General features: G+C 46.8%; 1 protein-coding gene across 6 annotated transcripts in view; it reads right to left on the reverse strand.

Moving 5' to 3' along the window:
• Positions 1-390: 390 nt before the first annotated feature.
• Positions 391-26,587, reverse strand: part of LOC143843998 (WASH complex subunit 2A-like) — a 119,632-nt gene continuing 93,435 nt past the window's right edge. For 4 of the 6 annotated variants that reach the window (XM_077350918.1, XM_077350916.1, XM_077350920.1 and 1 more), the window contains 10 exons: positions 26,413-26,512; positions 25,666-25,821; positions 11,297-11,413; positions 10,056-10,181; positions 8,808-8,906; positions 7,203-7,265; positions 6,680-6,862; positions 3,173-3,757; positions 2,065-2,236; positions 391-839 (listed from right to left, as the gene is read on the reverse strand). In XM_077350918.1, the coding sequence (XP_077207033.1) occupies positions 700-839; positions 2,065-2,236; positions 3,173-3,757; positions 6,680-6,862; positions 7,203-7,265; positions 8,808-8,906; positions 10,056-10,181; positions 11,297-11,413; positions 25,666-25,821; positions 26,413-26,512 (1,741 nt within the window). In that variant the 3' untranslated portion in view covers positions 391-699. Of the gene's footprint in view, positions 840-2,064; positions 2,237-3,035; positions 3,758-6,679; positions 6,863-7,202; positions 7,266-8,807; positions 8,907-10,055; positions 10,182-11,296; positions 11,414-25,665; positions 25,822-26,412; positions 26,513-26,587 lie in introns of those variants that run through there. The other 2 variants (XM_077350917.1, XR_013233784.1) reach the window with 2 other exon arrangements.

Consider the following 26,587-nt stretch of genomic DNA (forward strand, 5'->3'; position numbering starts at 1 on the left):
GCCCACTGGTTGGGGATCGCTACTTTAGGATGCTTTGGGCTGATCCTGCGTTGAGCAGGGGCTTGGACTAGATGGCCTGTATGGCCCCTTCCCACTCTATGATTCTATGATGGAGGCAAACAAAGCTGCTTCCCCCAAAGAGGAAAGAACCTAATACCAAGAAGGCAAATGGCATGACATCACAGGGATCATATACCAGCCCAGGGTCACCCATCTTTCACAGTGAAGGTAAAACTCCCTGGTTACTACTGGTAAGGGGCAGGGGGGGAGAGACACAGTCAGCAAATCTGGAAATACATAACAATGACACCCAATATTTGCTTCTCCATTTGGAACCGTGGGATAGAACAAAGCAGAAAATAAAATTAAAAAAAGAAGGACAACACATAATCTGTTTCACAAATGCTATTTACCAGTACCAGAGATTGGTTTGGTAGTTTTGAACAATAGAATCTATATTCCGTACAACAGATTACACCAGCACAGGACTGGACAAGCTAATGAATTCAAGCCACTTGTGGCTGAATGGTCTCACTGGAGATTGCTTTTGTAATTTTCATGTTATTTCTGATTTGGATTGCCAGGTGAGGATGAAGGCTAGGAATAGTCACAGTTCCATTATACTGGTGGATTAAAAAGCAAAAGGAATTACTGCTGGGCAAGATCAGTATATTTACAGAAGAGAGATTAAATTCATCTTCATGGCCCTTCAAACGCATTCAGTGGGTCTTCAAAAGAACTTGAAGCTCTGGGCTCAGATTTGGTTCCAGAAGGCATCTGAACAGGTTGGGTCTTTTTAGCCTTTGACTTGGACTGGCTATTAGGCATGAAGATATCATCTACAGGAGGAAGACACAGTAAAATCAAAGGAAGGACCAGCAATGGGCAAGAAAAATATATCGCACAGAAATTTTCTCTTGACATCTTGCCAATGATTTATTGGTTTGGGCAGCACAGGAAGAACTTAAGAGCCCTACTGGATCATACCATCGCCCAGCATCCTGTCTCACACAATCTATTATGAGGGGGCCAAAAACAAGAGAGAGAGGCTGAGGCCTCCATTTTACAAGGATCTCTGTTTTGGGAGACACCCAGTTCTAAGGCTCATAAACATTTCCTAATCTTTCACCATTGAACAGAACACAGACTAGTTCTTCCCCTCATTTCAGTTGCGGTTCAATTGTTCTTCTAAATCCATTCTAAAGTTAGATCTTTCCCTTGCACCCATTCCCAGGAATTAGCATAAACAAGGTGAAAGTATAAACAATGGGGGGAAATCTTTATCTTTTAAGAAGAAATTATTTAAAAAAGACAGGACAGCTCCATTAGCCCTTAATTTATTTTTGAATCATAATGGATATTATAAACAAAAAATCTTGGTGAATTTTATCATTGTTGCTGCTAGAATGGTTATTACTAACAATTGGAAAAATTCTGAAAATTTGGTAAATGGTAGAATAATATTAAGCAATTTATGATTCTAGAAAAAACAACTAATGATATTAAAGTGATCCAAGGGCTTGTAAAAGGGCTGGATTTAATTTAGTCTGGGAAAATGGAGTAAAATATAATAAGAAATTTCAGGTAGCAATGTATGGGAAATAATTATGTAATTTATGTATTAAACCACTTTTCCCTTTTTCTGTGTGTTCTGAAGTAGTCAATGTTGGTTATGTTACATTAGCTGTTGTTTCTTTTCTGTATATAAAAGTTTTTTAAAAAACAATGGGAAAGCTTTCTACGTCCTTCCTATCAAAACTTCTGAGGTCATGTTTTCTCTATAGCCATTCTGTAGCTAACTCCACCTACTGCAGCAGCCATTTTGTGGCTACACCCTATCATAATCCCAATGGTGCCTGCAGGCTGAAAAATGCTGGGGACCATGCTTCAGACACCTGGGGGTCCTCACAGCTTTCTAGAGAAATTTACTGAATGCCAGCCATAATTCAATCTCCTCCATCTGCAAACTATATAGCTCATTCTTCACCATGGGTAAAATGACTACCTGGGCTGCGTATGCCGAAATACCACAGAGCAAAACTGCAGACCTCTTTGGAGCCTTACCCATGTCCTCATCAAATATAGATTTCGCTTCCACCTTCTTCTTGGTGCTCTTTTCTTTCAGTTTTACAGCAAGATCAGCGAAAATGTCAATGTTATCATCAAACAGATTTGCTTCCAACTCTTTGGCTTGGACAGGTGGTAGCTTAACAGCTTCAGAGGAAAAGATATCATCCTGGAATTAAGGAAGATAAAATTTGATACATGGCAGGTTCTATACATAGGGAAGGGGTCTTGGTTTGCTTGGCATGCAGAAGGTGCCGGGTTCAGTCCCTGCATCTCCAGCTAAACAGTACTGGGCAATAAGTGATGTGAAAGACTTCTGCCTGAGATCCTGGAGAGCTGCTACCAGTTGGACTAGACAATACTGAACCTAGTGGGCCAACGGTCTGTTTCAGTAGAAGTGAGTGTAGACCCTGTCAGAAGCCCATGGGACTTTAATACAAGGGCAGGATATGTTCCTCCAGTACATTTTGCAAAGGGGAAGAGAAAGGAATAAACTTCCTGAATCTGATTTTTGTAGAAAGCATCACTCCATTTCCAAGCTAAACTTGCTTCATCCCATTTCCAAGCTTAGGAGGGGATCGAGCCTCAAAGATAATCTAAGCACCTAGCCAGCAAGGGCGAGGTTAAGCATACCTGTGCCTCCGACATCTATATATCTGTTTCTCAAATGTGGACAGATCTGCAGCTCAGGCCCACACAGAGAAATTCTCTTCCCCTTTGCAAAATTTCTCCAAACCAGGAAATACTCCAAAGCTTGTAGAATGATCTGCTATCCCCTAAAAGGGGAAGGAGTTAAATCCCCCTCAAAACTATACCATTGGCATAGAGCCATGCCAGCAGCAGAATAAGAGACTGAAAGCTGCTTTCAGGAGATGGATGCCAGAAAAAGTGTGAGGGAAATGAAATAGAGACAAGGGAAATAGGATGCCCCCTCCTCTCAAGATCCTTGCAGTCCCCACTTGCTTTACCTGGAGTCCTGAGTTTCCGTTGAAACCATGTAATTTTGGGGCACTAGGATGTCACATCCTCTTCTTTACCAAATGAGTATGGTATACAAGCTAACTAGGATCCACCTCTGAAGGACCCATCTTCCTTCCCCAGTTACCTCAAAAATATCTTTGGCGGCAGGAGCCACATCGGATGGAGGGACTGGTTTGGCAGATTTTCTTTTCATGCCATTTTTACTACTGAAGATATTGTCTTGGTTGTCAAGGAAAGACACAGGGCTGGATTTCTTGGATGGCTTTGCAGGCTTGAAGAGGTCTTCACCATTTGAATCACTGGCCGACAACAAAGCAGGAAGCCCCTCCCCTTCTTTAGGGGCTTGGCTAGCCTGATTCACCGTTTCCAACTTTACTTTTGGCTTTGAGGTCACTTTAGCTTCTCCACCGTCTTCAAAGTGGTTGCCAGACGTGAAGAGATTGTCTGAATCAGGCGGGGCTGCTGATTTTGAGATGAGGCCTTCGTCTGTCCTATGCGGATGGCCGCTTCCACTAGCTGACCGAAGCAACTGCACATTCTCATTGGCTCCCTCGGTAACCAGAGTCACTGGCGGTGCAGAGGTTTCCACAGAGAAGACGGGCAGTGCATCCTCAGCACAATTCCCTTCATTCTCAGTGGATTTCTGAGCAGCTAATAGTCTGGCAGTTCTGCTGGGTGGCCGGCGTTTCTTGGTCATTTTGATTCTGTCCTATAATTATACCAGGAGAAAGAAATAAGTGCTATGGAGCTGAAGGAGGCTTATGACATAGATAAAAACACATAAATTAAAATACACTAAAAACATTAAAGCTAAACATTTAAAATCACCATTAGGATATGTGGGCCTAAATAAAATCATCTTCAATTGCCTCCTGAGGATAATCAGGGAAGGGGCCAGGTGCAGTTCCACAGGGGGGAATATTTCCATAATTGTGGGGCAGCCACTGAAAAGGCTCTCTCTTGTGCACCCACCAAATGAGCTTCTTTAATTGATGGGGCAGTCAAGGTGTGTGTGTGTCTCCCTGTGATCTTAATTTCCAGGCAGCAACAAATGGGAGAAGATGGCCACGTAGGGCTTTAAGGCATATTTAAATTTCAATTAGCATTAAGGTACCTTTCTTTTTATTTCTTTTTTTAAGGGCATCAAAATCAATGCCTCAGCCCTGGTCAACACCCACCAACTCAAAATAAAAGTTTTTATTTTGTCACTATTATTAGTCACTTTTATGTCTTTTTCCAGGACTCAGTAGGAGTGCATCTATACTGTGTGCAACAAAGGCCCGGTTCAATACTGAGGAGCCTCCTCTGCTAAAAGCATAATCTCTACTTGCAGTCTCGGAGAGCAACTGCCAGTCAGAATGGACAAGACGGACCCCACAAGTCAACTGTCTACTTCAGTAAAAGGAAGCTTTGTGGAGATATCATTTTTGATGTGAAACACATCTTCTGGTGTGCTTGGTGAAACAGAAGCACTCACGGACATGATGTCCGTAAGTCCTGCCCTCCTAAACACGCCAGAAGATGGAGGCAGCCAGCAGTGGTGGTGGAAGCTGAGGAGGCTGGCCCAGCCATGGCAGCACTGCCTGCAGAGGCTGGGGCAGCCATGGCAGCAAAGGCCGCCCCAGTTGTGGAGGCGGCGCCTGAGGAGGACAGAGTAGCTGTGGTGCTATAGGCTGGCCCAGCTGCGGTGGTGGTGCCCACGGAGGCTGGGGTAGTCCTGGCAGCACCACCCATGGAGGCCTGCCCAGCTCCAGGAGCCCCGAAGGAGCCTCAAAGCAGAGAGCTGTGGGTCGCCCAGCTGAGGCGGTGCCGGACTGCCAAGACTCTCTGAGGGGAAAGCTCTAAGTAAGAGGAGAGAGGGCAGGGGACAAGGATGCTTGCCTCTTATGTGGATGAGTTCCACATAAGGGGCAAGAAGAGTTTTTACAGTATCTAACATCCTCAGAAATATTCTTTGCAGAATACTCTGATAAGATTTTATAAATTAATAAAAATAATAATTTTATATTTATATCCTGCCCTTCCAACGCTCAGGTGTTCTGATGGTGTTCTGTTAAGCCCCGAGTAGCAAGCCATCTGCATCCAAGTGTTGCGTTCACTGCACGACAGACCATTAAAAGTACACCAAAAAGATAATAATCCTTCAGTCTACTTTTGCAGGTTGGGATTTGCCCCCGCCCCCTCAGTTAATGTTTGCAACTTTTTAAAAATTTTGCTATCGAGTTGCAGTCAACCCAGAAGGGTTTTCAAGGCAAGAGATGAATAGCAGCTTGCCATTGCCTGTATCTGCATGGTGACCTTGGACCTCCTTGGTGGTCTCTTATCCAAGTACTAACCAGGGCTGGTCCCGCTGAGCTTCAGAGATCTGGAAAGATGGGCTAAGATCATAAGAGAAGCCACAATGGGTCAGGCCAATGGCCCATCCAGTCCAACACTCTGTGTCACACAATAACCCAGGGGCCATCAGAAGGTCCTAGAGGGGCTGGCCTGGCCTATCCATGTCAGGCAATATAGCACACCTTGAAATTAAATCACATTTGTAAAAGGGATATTTTCATGCATACTATATTATGTATCTGAAGCTTTTTCTTCCAAATAAAATTAGAATCCTATGAAATATCTAGTACTACCCTATAAGATCATAAACAGGGCTATAATTCTCTTTGAAATCCCACTCTTAACTCCAAACAAAAAGCAACATCAACAACACTGGGTGATAATGAGTGCAAAACTGGGTTTCACAAGAATTTCATTATTAAATCCTGGAAATAGTCCTTAGGTGGATGCCCCCAACATTTTTTCAACCTTTACTTTATTTCATGTTTGTGTTTACTAAGGATGACCACCAATTAAACCACAAAGCAAATTCTGCAATGAATTTTGTCCTGTTTATGGTTCATGAACAGAAGTTCATGACAAGTTCATCATGAATTTCCCCAAACTTTTAAAGCAGTCTGTAACTAGAGCTGAAATTGGGTTTAAAGAGCCTCAGAGTCCCTCTAATTCCCTTTCTGTTCCCCACAAAAGCCACAATAACAGCTGAGTGACAGAAGTAAAGAGACTGCACAAGACAGCCTGAGCTCCTTTTAACAGGGTTTGAAGGGCCAAAAACTGGTTCTGTTTATAAACAAACCTGCCCATATGGTTCATGGTTCAGTTTGTGGTTTGGCCACAAACCGCATTTTTCTGGTTTGCGACTATCTCCAAGTGTATACACACACACTCTTCACCTCTGTATTGTGGTCACATCACCACTGATTAAAACTCTCTTTAATAAATCTAATTCAGCTCATGGAAACATGGAAATTATGAACCTGAGCTATTACATCATCTAGACCTATTTTGGTTGGGTTTCCTACAGGATTTGTGGATGGAACCTGCTCTAGACACCATGGGCAACGAAGAGGGAAATATCAGGACCTGCAGATTCTTTACAGCTGTTTTCAAGACCAACAACTAAGCAGGGCTTCAATTAATGACCCAAGCATGTTTGGGGTGGGGGCATTCAGAAAAAAAGCTCATACAAAAAAAAACTTAACTGACTGAAGTCAAGACTATCAGTTTTAACTGCACAAGGAAAACAGTTGGGAGAGGGGAGGTCTAGAAAAAATATTAGCATGATTAAACGTACCTTGTTTGCATTATGTAAAGTATCTGCTTGCATGGGATAATTGAAGCTGACTCCCATCTCTCCACTGTTCCCTGAAGCCGGGGCTGTCTGTGTGTGCTGTACCCTATGAGGCTCTGAGTGTGGAGGGGAAGGCTTCTGAGTCTCACTGGGCAGCAAAGCTGCTGGGTTAATATCCATACTTGCCTTAGAAAGTGATGGAGAGAAGGCAGCATTTGTCAGTGGCAGGTCAGGCCAGAAACAAAGACAAATGAGGAACAAAAGAAAGTCCCTGAAAACAGAAAATCTTACGAAAGCAATGCAGAAAGAAAGACTTGCACAGATCTCCTCCCCATTAGTTCTGCCCAGAAATCCCCTCCTTTGCCCCAGAAGGGAATAAGGCATGTCCTATTCCACATGCAATTTTCAGAATTCAAAAGCTGTACCTGCCAAGCTGAGAGTGAAAGTAAAAAAGATTTCTGGAGAACCACAGTTAATGCAGCAAGAGAAGTGCACTGAAAGTTAGGATACAGGTAAAATAAGTTACTTGTAATTTTCCAATCCGAGATGAGGGTTCTTTAGGTTTACTTGCAGCAGGGCCAGTGGATTTCTGCATAAAGTTACATTACAATGAAGTGAATCCTGATTAATTAGACCCAAAATACTTCAACTGTAATAGGGAGAAGTATCCCAAGCAGCACAGTAGGCACAAAATGTGATCTTATCCAAAAGCTGATTGACCAGGGTGGGGGTGGGATGCTAGACTGTATCGAGTAGACTTTCATACAGCATCAAGAATCTGTGGGAAATGTTTGGGAAGGTGATCTAGAACTTCTTGCTAAGTGGGTTCCAGCAGTTTTCATCTAGGGGGGCAAATATCCAAAGTTCTGTGAGCCACAAAATGTATTTTTGTTAATAATGATGCTTGTGTGAAGGATCATTCGTTTCAGCACAGCAAGACTAGTCTATGGAAGGGGTCCCCAACATGATGCCCATGGATAACATGGGTCCTGCCAACATCATTCCTGGTGCCTGCCAAGTAGCCTTAAAAAATGGGTGGGCCAGGGGTCCTCTTGCCCAACAAGACTTCTGATTGGGTGCACATATTTTAAAAATCTTGCTTTGGAAGCAGCTTCGTCACGAGAATGAAAGCAAGCTGCAGCAGCCATTCTGTGGCTGTACCCACCATGCTGCATCAGAATTCCCAATGTACCCACTGGCTCCAAATGGCTGTGGACACCCTAGCGTAGAGTGCATGTCCAGGAGACACAAATTGTAAGCAGCTCCTTTTGAGAACAATCAATACTGATAAGAGTATTTCAGTTACTCTCCCCAACTTCCCTGCCTGTCTCCACAGATGGTGCCACCTGACGGACAACTGAGAAGCAAGCTGATTGCCAGGCAGAAAGGACTCCTATCCCCCAAGGACTAGAAGCGTCCATTTTCTGTTCCTTGTCCCCAAATGACAACTGTGAGGGTTCACAAAAAGTTGCTCCTTGAAAACAGCCTAGGGTAGACTGGTCTAGCAGTAGCTGAAAAGCTACTTGCCTGGAGATTTCAGCAAACACAGTAACTTAGTATCCTTTTGCTGCCTGGAAGGCCAGAGGCTGTTAGCAATCTCTCTTTTTATTGAATGATTCTAAAGAAGCATCCTTTTCTGTCTCCACACAGCATCTCTGTAAATTATCTGTAAACCGCTCCTGTGAAGCGGTAGTACTAAAATAGTAAAGGCAATGTGGGAGGAGAAAGGGCGGGCCCTGTCTGGGATAAAAACTCAGAGGGCCCAATCAGGAGCCGTGAAGTGGCTCCTGATTGGGCCCTCCGAGTGTCAATCCAGGGCGATTGGCTGCTTGGCCCGGCCTCGCCTGGGCTGGCTGCGGAGTCACCGCTCAGAGGAATAAGCCTTCCCCAACGGTAAGTCCGCCGGCCGCCTTCCCCTCGCCCTCGGGAAAGGAGTAGGAACACCACGTCAAAGACGCGGCGTCCCTGCTCCTTTCCTGCCCCGGGTCCCTTTATGCTGCGCGGGGGCCGCGCTAGGCGGGGGCCTTCTCCCGGGCCCAGAAACAGCCTCGCTGCGTCACAGACGTGGCCATGCTATTCCTGGGCCCGCCTTACGGCCCTTAATTCTAGTTTAGACATAAACAGGAAGTACCGGTGCTTTTGTCTTAGCAAAGCTGAAGAGACCATCTTCACTGTCGTCATCTCCGAATAAATCTCCTCCAGACGGAAGCTTCCCCTGGGGCCTTGGGATCTGAAACAAGAGCCACAGGAAAAGACCATGCTCACCTTGTCTCTACAGGGTTGGCAGCTCATGGTATTAAAGAATTATAGGTTCTTTTTGCTTGTTGCCAAGACTTTGTTCCCAGGATTGACTGAACCACTGCTCCACCTCAGATGGCATCAGAAAAACAAAAATCACTCTATATTGAGGATTTCCAGCTTTTTGGAGTCTGCAACACCTGTGATGGTGGGTGCTATCACAAGAATGGCCACCAGGGAAATCTCAGCCCCCTCACACCCAAACACACAAAGGAAGCCCACATGCAGGGGCCTAGATGATTAATTTTATTATTTGATTTACAGCCCACCCCTCCCAGCATGCCAGCTTCCAACATAAGTTGTAAAACATGCACAAGAAAATAAAATTTACCAATAATTTAACTACAACATAGTATTAAAACCTTAATTCATAAAAGCTTTAAATCAATCAACCAACTGGTATATCCAAGATTGTTGGCACAACCAGAAGCGGCTCCGGAGTAGCCGCGTGCAAAACTGTGGGTTTTGCCGCCATTGCATTCCGTCCAGTGCGTAAGCGGTTTGCTTTGCTTCTTCCTCCTCCATGCTCTCCATGCCACCGTTTCAGCAGCCGTGCATAACAGGCCTCACGGAAGAGCTCCCCTGGTTCCCTCAGCACTTAATCAAAGCTGCTTTGCAAACAGGGATGCCAGTCCCCAGGTGAGACTGGAATTATAAAGACATCAGTTCCCCTGGAGAAAATGGCTGCTTTGGAGGCTGGACTCCATAGCACTCCACTCCACTGAGGTCACTCCATGCTCCAAACCCTGCCGTCTCTCAACTCCACCCCCAAATTCTCCCAACCCAGAGCTGGCAACCCTATTTGCAACCTTGGTGCAGCAGCAAGGTTTGGTCAGCCCACGGGAGGGCCACAGCAAAGACTTTGCTGGTGGACAACCCAAGCACACATGGCAGCTTAATATGGCTCACAACAGTCAATTTCAAAATATCAGAAGCAATTCTTGGCTAATTTATCCTCTCAAAAGTTGACATGTTATTGCAATAACCAAAATGGTTCCTTTCACTTTAGAAAAAAGTTTTGAAATCTAACACAAAAGTCCATTTTTGTGCAACATTGTCAAGCACTTCAAAAATGACTGACCCATTTTTTGTTGCTGGCAAAAAGGTCAACGTCTGGATCATTGTCTTTCTGCCTTTGATGGCTGAACAGAAGTTCTTCATCCTGGAAGACGCCAGTGCTTTTGGGACGAGCACTCCTTTCCGGGGGCTAGAAAGGACAGGAAATCCAGGATGGTTAATGCCTCCAGTAAGAAAGATACAGGAGAGCTGTTTATGTCAGCCTTTGAGCTGGGAGAGTATTGAAATATTTTCCAACCACTGTTCACAGGACTAGCCTTATTGCCACATGCAAAGCACTCGATGCATGCTGCAGGCACTCCAAATCCACAGCACAGCCCAACTAGATGGAAGAGAAAGGCTCTAGGTCAGCCCCACCCACCCCAGAAGCACATGGACTGCTGATCTATCTTCCCTCATGTGCAATCCCACACAGAATCTGTTATCCAGCACAGCGTTTCTGTGTGTTACACGCCATCATGTCACTTCCAGGTTATGGCTACCCAGTGAATGAATGAACTTTAGAACATCCTGTCATCAACAGCCTTGCTAGGGATTGTGGCTTAAGCCACCCCTCTCATGTTGGGTCTTCCTCTTTTCCTCACATTACTGCCTATTCCAGGGGCAACCAAAGTACAATAGGCACAGCACTTAAGTCTAATAATTTCCACTTTAATTGGCCTGAGATGAGCAAGTGTTTAGCTTAGGGTGGTGAAGAAAATGTGTAATGTGTGTCAACAGGATCTGCCAAAGGTTCCTCTTCTGTGTGACCGCCACCACACTGATTTTTGCACAAGTATGGAGCCAGCATTGTGCAGGGGTAGGATGTCGGATTACGATCTGGGAAATCCATGTTAAAGTTCCCACACACTCATAGCCTAACTACACAGGGCCATTGTGAGGATAAAATGGAGGAGAGCAGCACAATGTGATCTCCTTTGGGGTCCTCACTGGGAGAAAGACAGGACATAAATGAGATAAACAAACATATAATTTGTAATTAAATCGACGAATACCTGAAATTCTCTAGGCAGGCAATTAAACAACCCTGCTTTATAGCTCATCTGTCAGAGTTTAGAAGTATTATCAGACGATCAGAAGTCAAAACTCAGGTGCTTTTGAAAATTCCAAAGGAATCTGAGACCATCAATCTTACAGCATGGGCAGAAGGCTGTGATGAGCAGGTCCATGTGAACAAGCAAACCCTTCCTGTCCCACAAACCAAAGAGCCTTGGAGGGAAACACGCCAGTCTGCAAAGATCTCACCTTTTCAATGTCCTTCTGGATGCTTTTGCCAGCATCCACTTCATCAACTTTCTCTTCATCCTCAAACAAGCTGAATACGCTTTTTGTCTTTTTCCTAGTGTCTTTCTCTAAGGGGGACTGAGAAGGAATATACACATTTAAAACCATCAATTTTCATCAGCAGTAGAGCTGTTAGGATGGAAACAGAATCCAATTCAATTCTGAGTATACATTGGTGACTAAGAGGAAGGAAAGGAATTCATGATGCTGCTTCTAGTGTTTTTTACTGACATGCATAAAACATGCTTAGAATAACTAGAATCTGGTCACTAAGAGGTGGCTTCTGATATACGAGCAGTCAAGTAGCTTCCCAAATGGCTCCCTGAATTACAATGGACCATTTGTATGGTCAAGCTGTCCTAGGACAGTATTGCCCCCTCGCCATTTTCACCCTGTGGCTCTCATCAACCTCAGATTTATTTAGAAGAGTATTATAGAGCAAAAAGAAAACACTAAGTCAGGCAAAACATAGAAAAACGTGGCAAAGCAGTCAATAGTTCCACAGGGCCTGCTAAGCGGCAATCTTCTACTAGGGCTATAGTTGAGGCCAGGCTGGATCTAGAAGTACTAGGGGCCTCCCCTCCTTTCCTCCTCACCTCAATAGGAGACATTTTTATTACCCCATAAACACTGAATTCACCAGCTATACTGTGGTGGCTATAGAATAAATTGTATTTTATTGTTTTCGCTTTTATAGCTTTATAGATTTAAATGTACACTACTTTTGGAAACTGCCCCAAGCCCATCACTGCAGAGAGGTTACCTATCTTTAAGGGCTCCTGGGGAGGAGTTAGGGCGGGACCCATCCGGGATAAAAACTCGGAGGGGTCCTATCAGGAGCCGCAAAGCGGCTCCTGATTGGACCCCTCCGAGTGTCACTCGAGGGCCAAGTGGCCAATAGGGAGGCGCGCATAGCGCACCTCCCTATTGGCCACTTAGCCCGCCCTGGACTGGCCGCCCAGATGCTTCGCTGCCGGGAAAGGAGCAGGGCCGCCACGTCGAAGACACGGCGGCCCGGCTCCTTTCCCGCTGCCAGAGCATCTCCCTTCCCTGCGCAGAACCTCCTCGCCACAGGAGCAGGGCCGCCACTTCGCACCTCGACCGCGCCACCCAACGTTGGGACTCGCCAACGAGGGACGGGGGACCTGCACGAACCTCTCCCCTACAATCGTCCTCCACACGACGCGCTTCCCTCTCGCCCCACCACAACCGCTGACACCCACCTGCCGGGAGCTGTCCGGACACGGCGACAACAACCAGCAGACCACCACCCACCCCCACGGTAAGCCCAGGACTCCACCGCAAACACTCTCCCACCCTCGACCACCTGCGTCCCCAGTCCGGACACCCTCCCCCACCCATCCCCATGCCTGGCCGACACGCGCCACCCACCTCCCTTCAGTCCGACCGCCTGCCCCCTCGACCGCACTCACCCCTCTCCTCCATGGCCCGTGTCCGCCTGCCGCCCAAGCAACCCGCACGCCCGAAGCCTCTTACTTAAACTGAAACACGCATGCGCGGAGCCCCGCGCGTGCATCCTTCCTGCCCACCAAGCCCAGCCCCCTGCCCCGCCCCGCTGACACAGCAGCCATGTGCCGACTACGGCACAGGCCTCTTGCCATCCCACTCGCTCCGTCGCCACCACCACCCCCTCTCACCAGGACCGCCCCCAGACGGCAGGGCCTCTTCAAGCCGCAGGACCGTTTTGCCAGGACCGCTTCCAGCTGCCCCGACTGCCCACAACCACGCCAGAGCCACCGACCCCCGTCCCTCCTCAGACTCTACAGTAGGCGAGCCTACACAACCATGCCACGAGCCCCCAAACCCACCCACAGCCCCAAGCCCAGCCTCCGCTGTGCCCGCACCCATCCCAACCCCTACAGCCAGCCAGCCCAGCCCCCACAGTCACACAGCTAGCGCCCGCTGTATTTGAAGGACAGCGGGCTTAATTTCTAGTACATTATAAATAAAGTTCTTGAAGATGTTTTGAAGCTCCCGACAGCTTCCCCAAAATTCAGCAGATTTCTTACACCATCCACACAGGACAAAGATGATCTTACCTGTTCACTGGGCATCCACCAAGCTTTTCAGAAAATGGGTGGAGCTATTGCAAGGCAGAGTTTCTTATGGTTTTGTAGACACACACACCTCTCCCAAAATGGTCAATGATGGGCCTAGAGTGGGTGGGCATGTATATAGCTCTGCTTCCCAACCATATTCTGGCTGACCACATCATTTCTGGGGTTTCTCAAAGCCTAAGGAATGATTCGGGGGTTTCTCAACACTAAAAAAGGTTGAGAAAGGTTGAACTAATCTAAAAAAATATATTTAAAATATTTAACTCCCACCCATTTGGGAAACACGTCTGGAGCTGTCATAAAACCCAGGTTAAGAAAACCAGCTCTACATGAACATACTACAAGATGGTGGCTTTCATCTATGATCTGCTGACTGGAAGATTAATTCCTTACTGATGTTTCCATTTGTGCCATCCCTTGGGTACTTACCATAATTCCAGAAACTAACATGTAATGTTAGGGCTGGTCTAAATGTATTTAGTATTTTACTTCATTTATACCATGCCTTATTCCCAAGTGAGACCTAAAGTGGCTTACAATCTTCTGCTCTCCAGTGGGGCTAGGTCAGGGTGTGAGTGTGTGACTGGCCAAGGCCACCCAGCCCAGCTTCCATGGCAGTGCAGGGTTTCAAACTGGGAGCATAATAGTCTAACCACTCTAAACCATTAGACCACAATGACTCTGAATCAACTGTATCTTATATTCTAACTAAGGGCCAAGCCCGTTGCATTCAGGTTGTTGGTGAGATCAGGACCCTCACTCCTAATGAAAGAGCTCCTTGACTGCAAGCTGGGCAGGGGGTGGGGAGTTCAACTCTAATGTACTGCCATCTTTGTAATGTGTTAAGGGGATTTTTACGGGGTGTATTGTTTCTACTGTTTTATTGTGAACTGCTGAGTCTCTTTGAGAGACAAGCCCCCCCCCCAAAAAAGATTAGGGGGGTAGACTGGAAGAACTCTATGGATGGCCTCCCCCTTCCCCCCAGGACCTGGGAAAGGCTGCAAGCAGCGATGGAACTCACAGGCAGGGGCAGCTCTCACTCGGCAGGGATCTAAAGCCTCCAAGCCTCAGATGGAAGTAGAAGAAGGAGCGGGTGATCAGGGGTGGAGGATAGAAGGCCATTGGTTGGCCACTGGCAAGCCAGTTAGGAGGCATTCAGGGGACAGCCGCCCCGAGTGGACATTAAGCGCTGAGCAGCACTTAAGCTATTAGACACGGTCATCCTCCAAGGCCTCACCAGAAATATTAAGTGGAACAGATAGCAAAGTCAGTAAATCTTTGGATCCTGCAATCTGGTGACTGGAACTGTGAATGGGCGAAACAGCTTTCTACAAACTTAGAAATGGCCCTAGGTTTGCAGAAAGAACTGAAATCTAAAAAAAAAATACATTGGGGAATAGAAAAAAATTGAATTGCCCCCAGTTGCTGTTGCTAGGTAACCACGATATTCCAGTTTAGGGTTTTGTGAGAAAAAACACAGGGGGATGGGGGAGGTCCCTTTCTAGATCAATTTTGACCTTTAAAGGGGGATTTCTCTGGGTCAGGCCTGACTCAGATTGCCAGGTCCAGTCTGGGAAATTACTGAAGATTTTATAGAGAAGTCTGTGGAATTTAAGTTTTGAGGAAGGGAGAAGCCACAGAGTTAACCCTCAGAAACAGCTATTTCCCCCAGGGGAACTGATCTCTGTTGTCTGGAATTCACATGTAATTTGGGGGTCCCGCCTGGAGGCTGACAACTCTAGGAATGAGAGTGACTTGCATGACACAACTAGGTCTGGCTGCTTGTCACCCTATGAAAGTCAGTGTGGTTGAGCAGTGAGAGCTTTCCAGTAGGGCCAGCGAGACCCCTGGTTCAGACCCCCATTTTCCTTTGGAACGGAAGAGACATGTAAAAGGGCATAAGGTGTGCTCCGAGCACCCATGTTCAAAGTGACCCCATTTAAATTGGTAGTTACACCTAGTAGACGGCTTGCAATTGGAGGAGAACCCGTCTCACATTCCTGGAGATTCCACCAGAGGACGTATCCTCCATGCTGTAAGATGTAAGCGACCAAGGTCTGGGTACCTCAGAGAACTGACCGGAAGTAGAGTTGGGGCCTGTAGAACTCGGATGAACTGACCACTCACTAGTGCTAGGAGCCTCGAAAACCAGGCCAATAAGGGGCGATTAAGATAACATCTGCCCTGTCCAACACGATCTATACTAAGACCTTGGAAATAAAAGGGAGTGAAGGGAATGCATAAAACAGTGCTCCCTTCCAGACTAGTTGGAAGGCAGCCTCCAGGGACCTTGGGTCTATCGCCCCTGGGGAACAGAATTCTGGGGCCTTCGCAGACCACTATCTGGTGAAAAGATCTACATGGGGTATGCCCCAGTGGAAGAACAGGTCACTCAGGAACAAGTCGCTCAGCGTCCACTGGTAATTCAGAATAAAAATGTAACTCAGCCTGTCTGCCCTGATATTCAGGAAACCAGCTATGTGGATAGCCTGTAAATCTGCGGGGAGCTGAAGTAACACCTGCCAAACCCTCAGGGCCTCGTGGCATAGCCTGACTGAGGTAGTACCCCCCTGTAAAACATGGCTGAGGTGTCAGTTTGAAGCAGGATGTTCCAGTTTCATAGAAGATCTACGAAGGTGGTTAAGGCAAAATGAACTGCACAGATTTCTAAAAAATTAATATGCATAGGTGCTTCCGCAGGAGACTGTAAACCTTGTACAGAGGCGCCTCTACAATGCGACCCTCCCCACAATTCCCTAGCACGACATCAGTAGTGAGGACAATATCAGGACTCCATAAGCTGAAGGGGAGCCCTTTCAGTAGGTTATTCTGGTCCAACCACCAATACAGGGAGCAGACAGTTGATCATGGGATAGAAAAATAATGATGGGGTCTGCAATGGAATGGGTTAAAATGTTTCACAAACCAGAGTTGTAGGTCTCTCATGTGCCATCTAGCATGAGGGACTACAGCTGTAGTGGAAGCCATAAAGTTCAGCATCCATTGGATGGTTCGCACAGATTGCCATCAGTTCCAACAAATGGAGCGGACCAAGCACTGCAATGGCCGTAGTCTATTAGACAGTAGAAATGCCCTACCCACTCCAGAATAAAATAGGGCCCCAATAAATTCAACCCTCTGGGTAGGAATTAAATGTGACTTCTCCATGCTGACTACCAGTCCTAGTCAATAGCAGGTAAGCAGAGAGAGCTGAATATGGGCCATTAGCTCTTGGATTGACATAGCAACCAGGAGCCAATCATCTAGGAACGGATATATGATTAAGCCCTGGAAGTTTAAGGCAAGCAGCCACAACTCTCTATGCTGTGGCTAGGCCAAAGGGGAGAACAGTGTATTGATATATGCAAGCCCCTTGACAGAAGCAAAGAAATCTCCTACAAGACTCAAGAATTGCAATGTAAAAATATGTCCTTAGACCACGAACCAAGCATTGAGGGGTAAAGACTCAATCACTGACACCAAACAAACCATTCTGAATTTTGAAACATACAAGCATACTGTTTGTAAATTTGTATTTTATATTTTGTAAAGGCCTATGGCTATATACAAATAAATGTATCTTATCTTACAAGCATTTATTCAGGTGACGAAGATTCAAAATTAGATGGACTGCTATTTTATTAGACTTGATTCTCATCAATAGGGAAGAATTGGTAGATGAGATGGAAGTAGTAGGCATACTTGGTAGCAGTGACCATGTGCTTTTTGGAATTTTCAATCGTGGGAAAGAGAAAACCTTTACGTAGTTGTACATATAGACTGGACTTCAGGAAAGCTGATTGTCACAGACTTAAAGGTATGTTGCGTAGAGTCCCATGGTCAGAAAGACTTAAAGAGATGGGAGTCCAAGAGGGCTGGGAGTTTCTTAGAAGTGAAATACTGAAGGCTTAATCACAAACAATTCCCTTGAGAAGAAAAGATGGAAGGAGCCTAAGGAAGCCAAGTTGGCTTCATAAGACGTTGTCAAAAGATTTGAGGAATAAAAAAGAGTCATTTAGGAAATGGAAGGAAGGCCTTATTACCAAGGATGAGTATAAACAAATAATCAATGATTGTAGGGGGAGTGTTAGAAAAGCTAAAGCTCAATATGATCTTAGGCTAGCAAGAACTGCTAAACATAACAAAAAAGGCTTCTTTAGTTATATTTCAAGTAAGAAAAAGAATAGGGACACCATAGGACTACTGCGAGGACAAGAAAGTGAAATTATAACAGATGATGAAGAGAGGGCTGAACTGCTTAACTCCTATTTCTCCTCGGTCTTCTTGTGAGGAAAATAGTGATCAATGTGGCAAAAACGTAATATGACACGGGGGACGGGAATGGTGGCCTAGGATCACTGTTGGAACAGTCCACAAACTTCATTTAAAGTTTTTTAAAAATGAAACAAAGTCTTGGGCCAGATGAACTGCATCCAAGGGTACGAAAAGAACTTGTAGTTTTCATCTCTGAACGTCTGTCCATTATTTTTGAAGCTTCTTGGAGGTGAGGTGCCAGACGATTGGAGGCGGGCAAATGTTGTCCCTATCTTCAAGAAAGGGAAAAAGGAGAATCCAAGTAAGACTCGCGACAAGGAAGACTCGCAACGAAGCTACAAGGACATCTCATCGCACGCTTATGAAGGCGTATGTGAATGCGGTGAAAGCGGCGAAACGAGACTTCTATGCCGCAGAAATCGCGTCTGCAAGCTCTCGCCAAGCACAATTATTTAAGGTAATCAGATCACTTCCTGCCCTTGAGGAAGGGCGACAAACGATAAGGGAATTGGAATTGAGCTGTGTGGCATTATCTAGCTATTTTGCAGTCCTGTCGCTCCGCCGTGACCTACCTGCCACGATTGATACAGTTAGTGAACTGGAAGCTCCATGGCCGTCAAGGGGGTTAGTGTTTGATGGCTTCAGGCGGCTCTCTGTAACCGAAGTGGACAAGTTACTGGGTTCAGTGAGGGCGACCACTTGCCCCTTGGATCCCTGTCCGTCCTGGTTGCTCAAATCGGGCGACCAGCGTATAGGAGGTCCCTTGAGGGAGATTGTCAACCTCTCCTTAACATCTGGAAAGTTTCCCAAGGGGCTCAAGGAAGCAGTGGTACACCCTTTACTGAAAAAGCCATCATTGGACCTGCAGAACCCCGCCAGTTACTGCCCAGTTTCGCACTTGGTGTTCCTGGGTAAGATGATAGAGCGGGCCGTGGCGGACCAACTCCTAGGTTTCTTGGATGAAACTTCGGCCCTCGACCCATACCAATCTGGCTTCCGCCCTGGCCACGGAATGGAGACCGTGCTGGTCGCCCTCATGGATGATATCTGGCACCAGCTGGATTAGGGCGGCTCCGCCATTCTCGTGCTTCTAGACCTGTCGGCTGCATTTGATGTGGTCGACCACGAGTTATTGGTACACCGCCTTGCTGGAGCTGGAATAAGAGGGACTGCGCTTCAATGGCTGTTCTACTTTCTCCAGAACCGGACACAGAGGGTTGCGATAGGGGAGAATATGTCGAGCCCTTGCGAGCTCCCCACATGGGGTGATACTCTCCCCCACACTTTTTAACATCTATATGCGCCCGCTAGCCCAGCTGGTCCGGGGCTATGGGCTGGGATGCCACCAATATGCGGATGACACCCAGCTCTACTTCCTAATGGACGGCTGGCCGGACTCCACCCCGGATACATTTGCCAGCTGTTTGGAAGCTGGATGGCTCAGGCAGAGTCACCTGAAACTCAACTCCTCCAAGACAGAGGTCCTGTGGCTGGGCAGAAGAGGGCAGGACCAGGAAGCGCACCTCTCATGCCTGGACAGGGTGCAATTAACACCTGCACCAGTTGCCAGGAATTTGGGGGTGACATTTGATGCCTCCCTCTCTATGGAGGCTCAGGTCACCAATGTAGCTCGGATGGCGTTTTTCCATCTTTGCCAAGCCCAGCTACTAGCGCCCTACCTGTCCTCGGAACACCTGGCCACAGTGATCCATGCAACGGTCACTTCCAGATTAGACTTCTGTAACTCACTCTATGTGGGCCTTCCCTTGTCTTTGACTCGGAAGTTACAGCTGGTCCAAAATGCGGCTGCCAGGGTCCTCACTAAAACACCTTTGAGGGCCCACATTCAGCCAGTGCTTCCTCATCTGCACTGGTTACCAGTCTGTTTGCGAATTAGATTCAAGGTATTGGTATTGACCTTTAAGGCTATATGCGGCCTGGGTCCCATCTACCTGCGGGACCGCTTGGTTGCTTATTCATATCTGTGGGTATGAATTTACTGGTTGTCCTGGGCCTACGGGATGTTTGCCTGGCCTCGACCCGGGCCAGGGCCTTTTCAGTCCTGGCCCCAACCTGGTGGAATGAGCTCCCGGAAGAGCTAAGGGCCCTGCGGGATCTACCAGCTTTCCGCAGGGCCTGCAAGACGGAGCTCTTCTGCCAGGCTTATGGTTGAGGCCAGGGCAGCTCTCCCACTAATCCACTGGAGGATCCCCTCCAATATTGAGATCTCTAACATCGAGATCATTGTTAGATCTATTGCACTGGCTCTTCTGAATATTATTCTCCCTACCAGGCTGAGCTTGGGGGGAAGTTGGGTAAATACGATTAGAATTGTGATCACCGCCGCTTATATGTTATAAGTGACTTGTTGTTTGACGTAAATTGGGGTTTTTATGGGGATTTTATTGTGTTTTAGCTGTTTATGTTGTAAACCGCCCTGAGACCTATTTGGATAAGGGCGGTCTAAAAATTAAATAATCATCATCATCATCATCATCATCATCATCGACCAGTCAGCTTGACATCTGTAGTTGGCAAAATTTTGGAACAAATAATCAAACACTCGGTCCTTGAGAAGCTGGAACCGAGAGCTGTGATTTCTAAGACTCAGCATGGGTTTCGCAAGAAGTCATGTCAGACCAACCTTATCTCTTTTTTCGAGAAAGTAACCACCTTGCTGGATCAGGGGAATGCCATGGACATAGTTTATCTGGATTTCAGAAAAGCTTTTGATAAGGTTCCACGTGATATTCTTGTTCACAAGTTGGTAAAATGCGGTCTGGATCCTAATTCTGTCAGGTGGATCAATAACTGGTTGACAAATCGTACCCAGAGGGTACTTGTTAATGGTTCAGCATCTTCTTGGAAAATAATGACAAGTGGAGTACCCCAAGGATATGTCCTGGGGCCTGCGTTGTTCAACATATTTATAAATGATTTGGATGAGGGATTAGAGGGGATACTTATTACATTTGCAGATGATACTAAACTGGGAGGGGTAGCAAACACAACTGAAGACAGCAACACAATACAGGATGATTTTGATAGGCTCGAGAAGTGGGCTAAACTGAATAAAATGAAGATAGATTCAAATGAGTAGCCATGTTGGTCTGAAGTAGCACAATAAAATCAGAGTCCAGTAGCACCATTAAGACCAACTAAGATTTATTCAAGGCGTGAGCTTTCGAGTGCAAGCACTCTTTGTCACACTAAAAACTGACCATCATAACAGTAGGAATATATAAGCAAAAGTTAATCTTGTTACATTAGTAAACTGTGTCACATCAACCAAACAGAGCCACATGATAACTCCCTGCCAAACCAGCCATCAAACCCCTCGAACTCATTTGTAGTTCACAAGGACATATATTAGAAATAAAAATGTCAAAGACAGTGATCCACGGCTCACACCCTACTATTTACTGCCGGGTTCACTACACTTTACTAATGTAACAAGATTAACTTAGTCTGACAAAGAGTGCTTGCACTCGAAAGATCATGCCTCAAATCCCCTAGTCCGGATGAAATGCACCCAAGAGTGCTCAAAGAACTTTCCAGAAAAATGAAAAGCATGCCTACTGGATGGGGGATACGCTTCTAGGTAACACTGTGTGTGAACGAGACTTTGGGGTACTTGTGGATTGTAAACTAAACATGAGCAGGCAGTGTGATGCAGCGGTAAAAAAGGCAAATGCCATTTTGGGCTGTATCAACAGAGGCATCACATCAAAATCACAAGATGTCATAGTCCCATTGTATACGGCATTGGTCAGACCACACCTGGAGTACTGTGTGCAGTTCTGGAGGCCACACTTCAAGAAGAATGTAGATAAAATTGAAAGGGTACAGAGGAGAGCGACGAAGATGATCTGGGGCCAAGGGACCAAGCCCTATGAAGATAGGTTGAGGGACTTGGGAATGTTCAGCCTGGAGAAAAGGAGGTTGAGAGGGGACATGATAGCCCTCTTTAAGTATTTGAAAGGTTGTCACTTGGAGGAGGGCAGGATGCTGTTTCTGTTGGCTGCAGAGGAGAGGACACGCAGTAATGGGTTTAAACTTCAAGTACAACGATATAGGCTAGATATCAGGAAAAACATTTTCCGCAGTGGAATAGGCTGCTTAAGGAGGTGGTGAGCTCCCCCTCACTGGCAGTCTTCAAGCAAAGGTTGGATACACACTTTTCTTGGATGCTTTAGAATCATAGAATCATAGAATCATAGAATCATAGAGTTGGAAGGGGCCATACAGGCCATCTAGTCCAACCCCCTGCTCAACGCAGGATTAGCCCTAAGCATCCTAAAGCATCCAAGAAAGAACTTTCCAGAAAAATGAAAAGCATGCCTACTGGATGGTTAGGATGGTTAGGGCTGATCCTGCGTTGAGTAGGGGGTTGGACTAGATAGCCTGTATGGCCCCTTCCAACTCTATCATTCTATGATTCAAAATCTTTGTTGGTTTTAAAGGTGCTACTCGACTCTGATTTTATTGAATAAAATGAAGTTCAATAGGGACAAATGTAAAGTTCTGCATTTAGGTAGGAAAAACCAAATACACCAATAGAAGATGGGGGAGACTTGTCTTGGAAGTAGCATGTGCGAAAAAGATCTAGGAGTCTTAGTAGACCATACATTGAACATGAGTCAGCAGTGTGACTCAGTAGCTAAGAAGGCAAATGGGATTTTGGGCTGTATCGAACGGAGTATCGTGTCCGGATCACGGGAGGTGATGTACTCTGCTCTGGTTCGGCCTCTCTTGGAATACTGTGTTCAGTTTTGGGCACCCCAGTTGAAGAGGGATGTTGACAAACTGGAACGTGTCCAGAGGAGGGCAACAAAGATGGTGAGGGGTTTGGAGACCAAGAAATATAAAGAGAGGTTGGGGGAGCTTGGTCTGTTTAGCCTAGAGAGGAGACGACTGAGAGGGGATCTGATAACCGTCTTAAAGTATTTAAAAGGGTGCCATATAGAGGATGGAGCAGAATTGTTCTCTCTTGCACCGGGGGGACAGACCAGAACGAATGGGATGAAATTAATTCAAAAGAAATTCCATCTAAACATCCGGAAGAAGTTCCTAACAGTTAGAGTGGTTTCTCAGTGGAACAGGCTTCCTCGGGAGGTGGTGGGTTCTCCATCTTTGGAAATTTTTAAACAGAGGCTAGATAGCCATCTGTCGGAGAGGCTGATTCTGTGAAGGATTAAGGGGGTGGCAGGTTAAAGTAGATGAGCGATTGGGATGTGAGTGTCCTGCATAGTGCAGGGCGTTGGACTAGATGACCCATGAGGTCCCTTCCAACTCTATTATTCTATGACTAGACATAAAGACCATTTTATGAAGGAATAAAATGGGCGCTAGGCCCCCCTCCCCGGGGAAGCCTTCGCAGGGCGAAGGCTTCTTGGGGGCTGGGGTGGCGGGGGTGGCGGGGCCACCTGGCCACGACTGGGGCTTTTTCCCAGCCCTGGGCACAGATTCGCCGCGTCTGTGACGCAGCAAGGCTGCTCCCGGGGGCGGCAGAAGGCAACCCCCCCGGCAGGGACCCGGAGCCTTCTGCTGGTGAGCCACTCCCGGGGCCGCCAGAGGGCCGGTGCCCACTCCCACCTCCCGGCAGTGACGGGGACCTTTGCCGGCCCCGGGAGCAGCCTCACCACAGCGCGGCTGCTCCCAGGGCCAGCTGAAGGCTAGCGCCCACCCCCACCCCCCAGCAGCAACCCGTCGAAGACGCGGCGTCCCTGCTTCTTCGCAACAGGGAGGAGAGGTTGCTGGGAGGACTCACCGCGTCGGAGGTCTTCTCCATGTGCGCGGCGACTCCCCTGGCGGCCGAGGCAAGGCCTGGCCAAGCAGCCAATGGGGAGCCGCGCCCCTGAGTGACACTCGGAGGGGCGAATCAGGAGCCGCTTTGCGGCTCCTGACTTGCCCTTCCGAGTTTTTATCCCAGATAGGGCCCGTCCTAACTCCTCCCTATGAGCCCTTAGCATTTTATTTAATCCGCTCCGCAGGAGTGGTTAAAGATTCTATGATTCTCTTCTATGCTCCATCTTTCTTATCAACAAGAAAGAATCTGGAAAAGTAACAATAGCTCGAAACCACCAAAAACCAACTCCACATTTCCCTGAACCATGAGAATCAACAGTTGTTCTGACAGGAAAGGGGTTGTCCAGGGCAAATGTCTCCAACAAACATATTGGTGAACATTCAAACTCCAACTTGTAACCATACAACACGATGGAACAGACCCAACTATCCCAGGTAATCTGGGACCACGCCTCACTAAATGCTGCCATATGGTTCCGACATGAAGGGATCCCAGGAGCAGCAGAGGGAACTAGTCAGAACCGTTGGGTGTGAGTTGGATTATCTTGGCCCAAAGAGTGGTGGGTAGGGCGTTGTCACTGAGGTTTTTTCTTCAAAAAGAAGAAGTGACTGGAACGAGAAGGATACTGAATCATTTGTGAAGATCGCTGGGAGCTATAATATGGTGCTGAGAAAGTAGGTTGCTTTTTTTTAAAATTGGATTTCTAGCCTGCCGCTCCCCTAAGGTTCACGGCCTGTGACAACATGTAAAATCCCCATAAAACCCCTAATACATAAAAACACCTAAAAACAATCTGAGTCTTTTTTGAGGGAGTCTTGGAAAGTGGATGCCGATCAGCCATGGCACTAGCTGGAACAGTTGGCTGTTTAAGAGCCTCAGATGCCAATTGTAAGGGTCTCATAGGAGGCTTAGTTGTGATTCTCGAGATGGTGGCTATCGACCGAACAGAGGTTGGGCCCAACCTTGGAACCAATGGCGGCTTAGAGGCTGACCTGGATGGTGTCGGTTCAGAAGTAGCTTTCACAGGTGGATCAGCTGAAAGAGCTTTTTCCCAGAGTGCAACTTTCAGTCTTGCGGCCCTGTCCAAATGCATTTTAGGTGTAAATTTAAGGCAAATGGCACATGTGCCCACTGTACGCACTTCACGCAGGCAAGTATGACAATGGTCATGTTTGTCAGAAATCGGCATTTTGGTATTACACTACCCATATTTCTTGAAAACTGCTTTCAAAGCCATTATAAGACAATAGAAGAAAATTAGTTGACAAGGAAAGTAATCATGGCGGCGAAAAGACAACTGGGGAGGGGAGGTCCCACCCTTTAGTCATGTGACTCAACTGGTGGGAAAATCTGCACATGCGCAGTAGGGCGGGCAGGTGCCCCTCAGTGCAGCTTTTAAGCTAGGGAATGTTCCGGCTGGCAGGCCTGCACATGCACAGTCCCAATGTGGGGATGCACAACAAGGCAGATGATGAAGGATGTAGTTTTCCTTACTAGAGGCTGCAGAGTGGGAGGAGACACAAAGATGAAGACAGATGGGCAGATAGAGGTAGGTTGGCTGTTTGTGGGAAGGAGATAGTGTTGCCAATTCCAGGTTGGAAAATTCCTGATTTGAATGATGGAGCCTGGAGAGGGTTGGGGCTGAGGAGGGTTTGGACTTCAGGAGGGTACAAAGTCACAGATTCCATACTTCAAAGCAGACATTACTTCCAGGGAATTAGCACTGCCAACCTCCAGTTGAAGTTTGGAGATCATCCAGAACTATAACTGACTAGCTTCAAAGCCAGTTTGTAAGAACAGGCCTTAAAAGGGCTCCCTCCCCTGGCCCCTGGCCAGGCAGCTGAAGATAGCCTTGGGGCACAGCTCACAGCCAGATCAAGTGGGGAAGGCGGGGGCTGGGCAGCTCATTAGGGCCGAGACAGAGCTCCTTAGCAGGCAGTTAGCAGGCCAGGAAGCATGCCAAGCAGAGACTCTTCCATTGAGCCACCAGGTTATTCCTGAAGTAGGAAGCAGGACTGCAAATGGCAGGCAGTACCCAGTGGACAGAGCCATGCTTTGAGCAAACCAGTCAGCCTGAGCTGGCATTTCAACTCCCAGCCTCCAACATCACCCTTCTTCTAGCCATAGAACAGGTTATTCCATAGAAATATCCTATAGGTTGCTCTCACATTCTCCTTTGCAAGATGTTCTCCACGGCCAAAAGGTGGCAATGCTCCAGGTTCATCCCAAGACCTTGTCTTCTCCTTCACCTGTTTTCTCTGAGTTGTTTCCAGCAAATCCACCTGTTCCTCAGGAGGGGAAGGGTCAAGTATATGCTCTTTTCCCTGTGAAATTAACAAAACATTCTTATTGCAGCCCTACAAGTGATGAAGGCAGATTGCAGCTATGAGGGCCAGCAGGAGTTTAGGTTTAGCCTGCAGTGGCACAGTATAAACTTACACAAACCCACATGAGACAGATTTGAGAAAGTACAGTATTCAGACTCTTTGCCAGAGAATTTAAAACTCTGACCCCCTACAATAAACTGAGATTGCCTGTACTTCTTCCCTGGAAGGTTTGTTCTAGACTGAGGCAATGCATTTACAGGACTACATTATGTCAGGATTTCCCAATGCAAGGAAGCTACACGCTTTTCCCAGTTTATAAATCTATCCCCAAATTTCTAAACTGGGAAGAAGGTGTAACTTCCTAGCCTTTCCACCCATCGTTCACTGAACTTATATGGATGAAACAAGCAGACAGAACAGGATTATGCCAACTCCTTCTTCAACAGGGCATGTGATTAGCACAGTACATCACCCCATTCCTTGACTCAGAAGGGAGGGGACATGCTCGATGAATGGGGCAGCTAAACATCTGGAGAAGAGTTGCCACAATATTTGAGTATTAAAAATTTGAATTCTAAGTCATGTTACTGCTTGAACGCTGGATGGGATCAGGGATGGCTGAAAGAGAGCATCTCCATTCATAGCGTCTTCTTCAAACAGGAGAGCAGCTTTCTGTAGTTTTCTTTGACTGCAGCAAAAAGAAAAAAAGAAATAGGCAGTTCACATAATAAAGGTGTCAAATATTAGCAGCCTTTAGTTCCAG

This window comes from Paroedura picta, chromosome 8 (assembly GCF_049243985.1).
Source record: "Paroedura picta isolate Pp20150507F chromosome 8, Ppicta_v3.0, whole genome shotgun sequence".
Lineage (NCBI taxonomy): Eukaryota > Metazoa > Chordata > Lepidosauria > Squamata > Gekkonidae > Paroedura > Paroedura picta.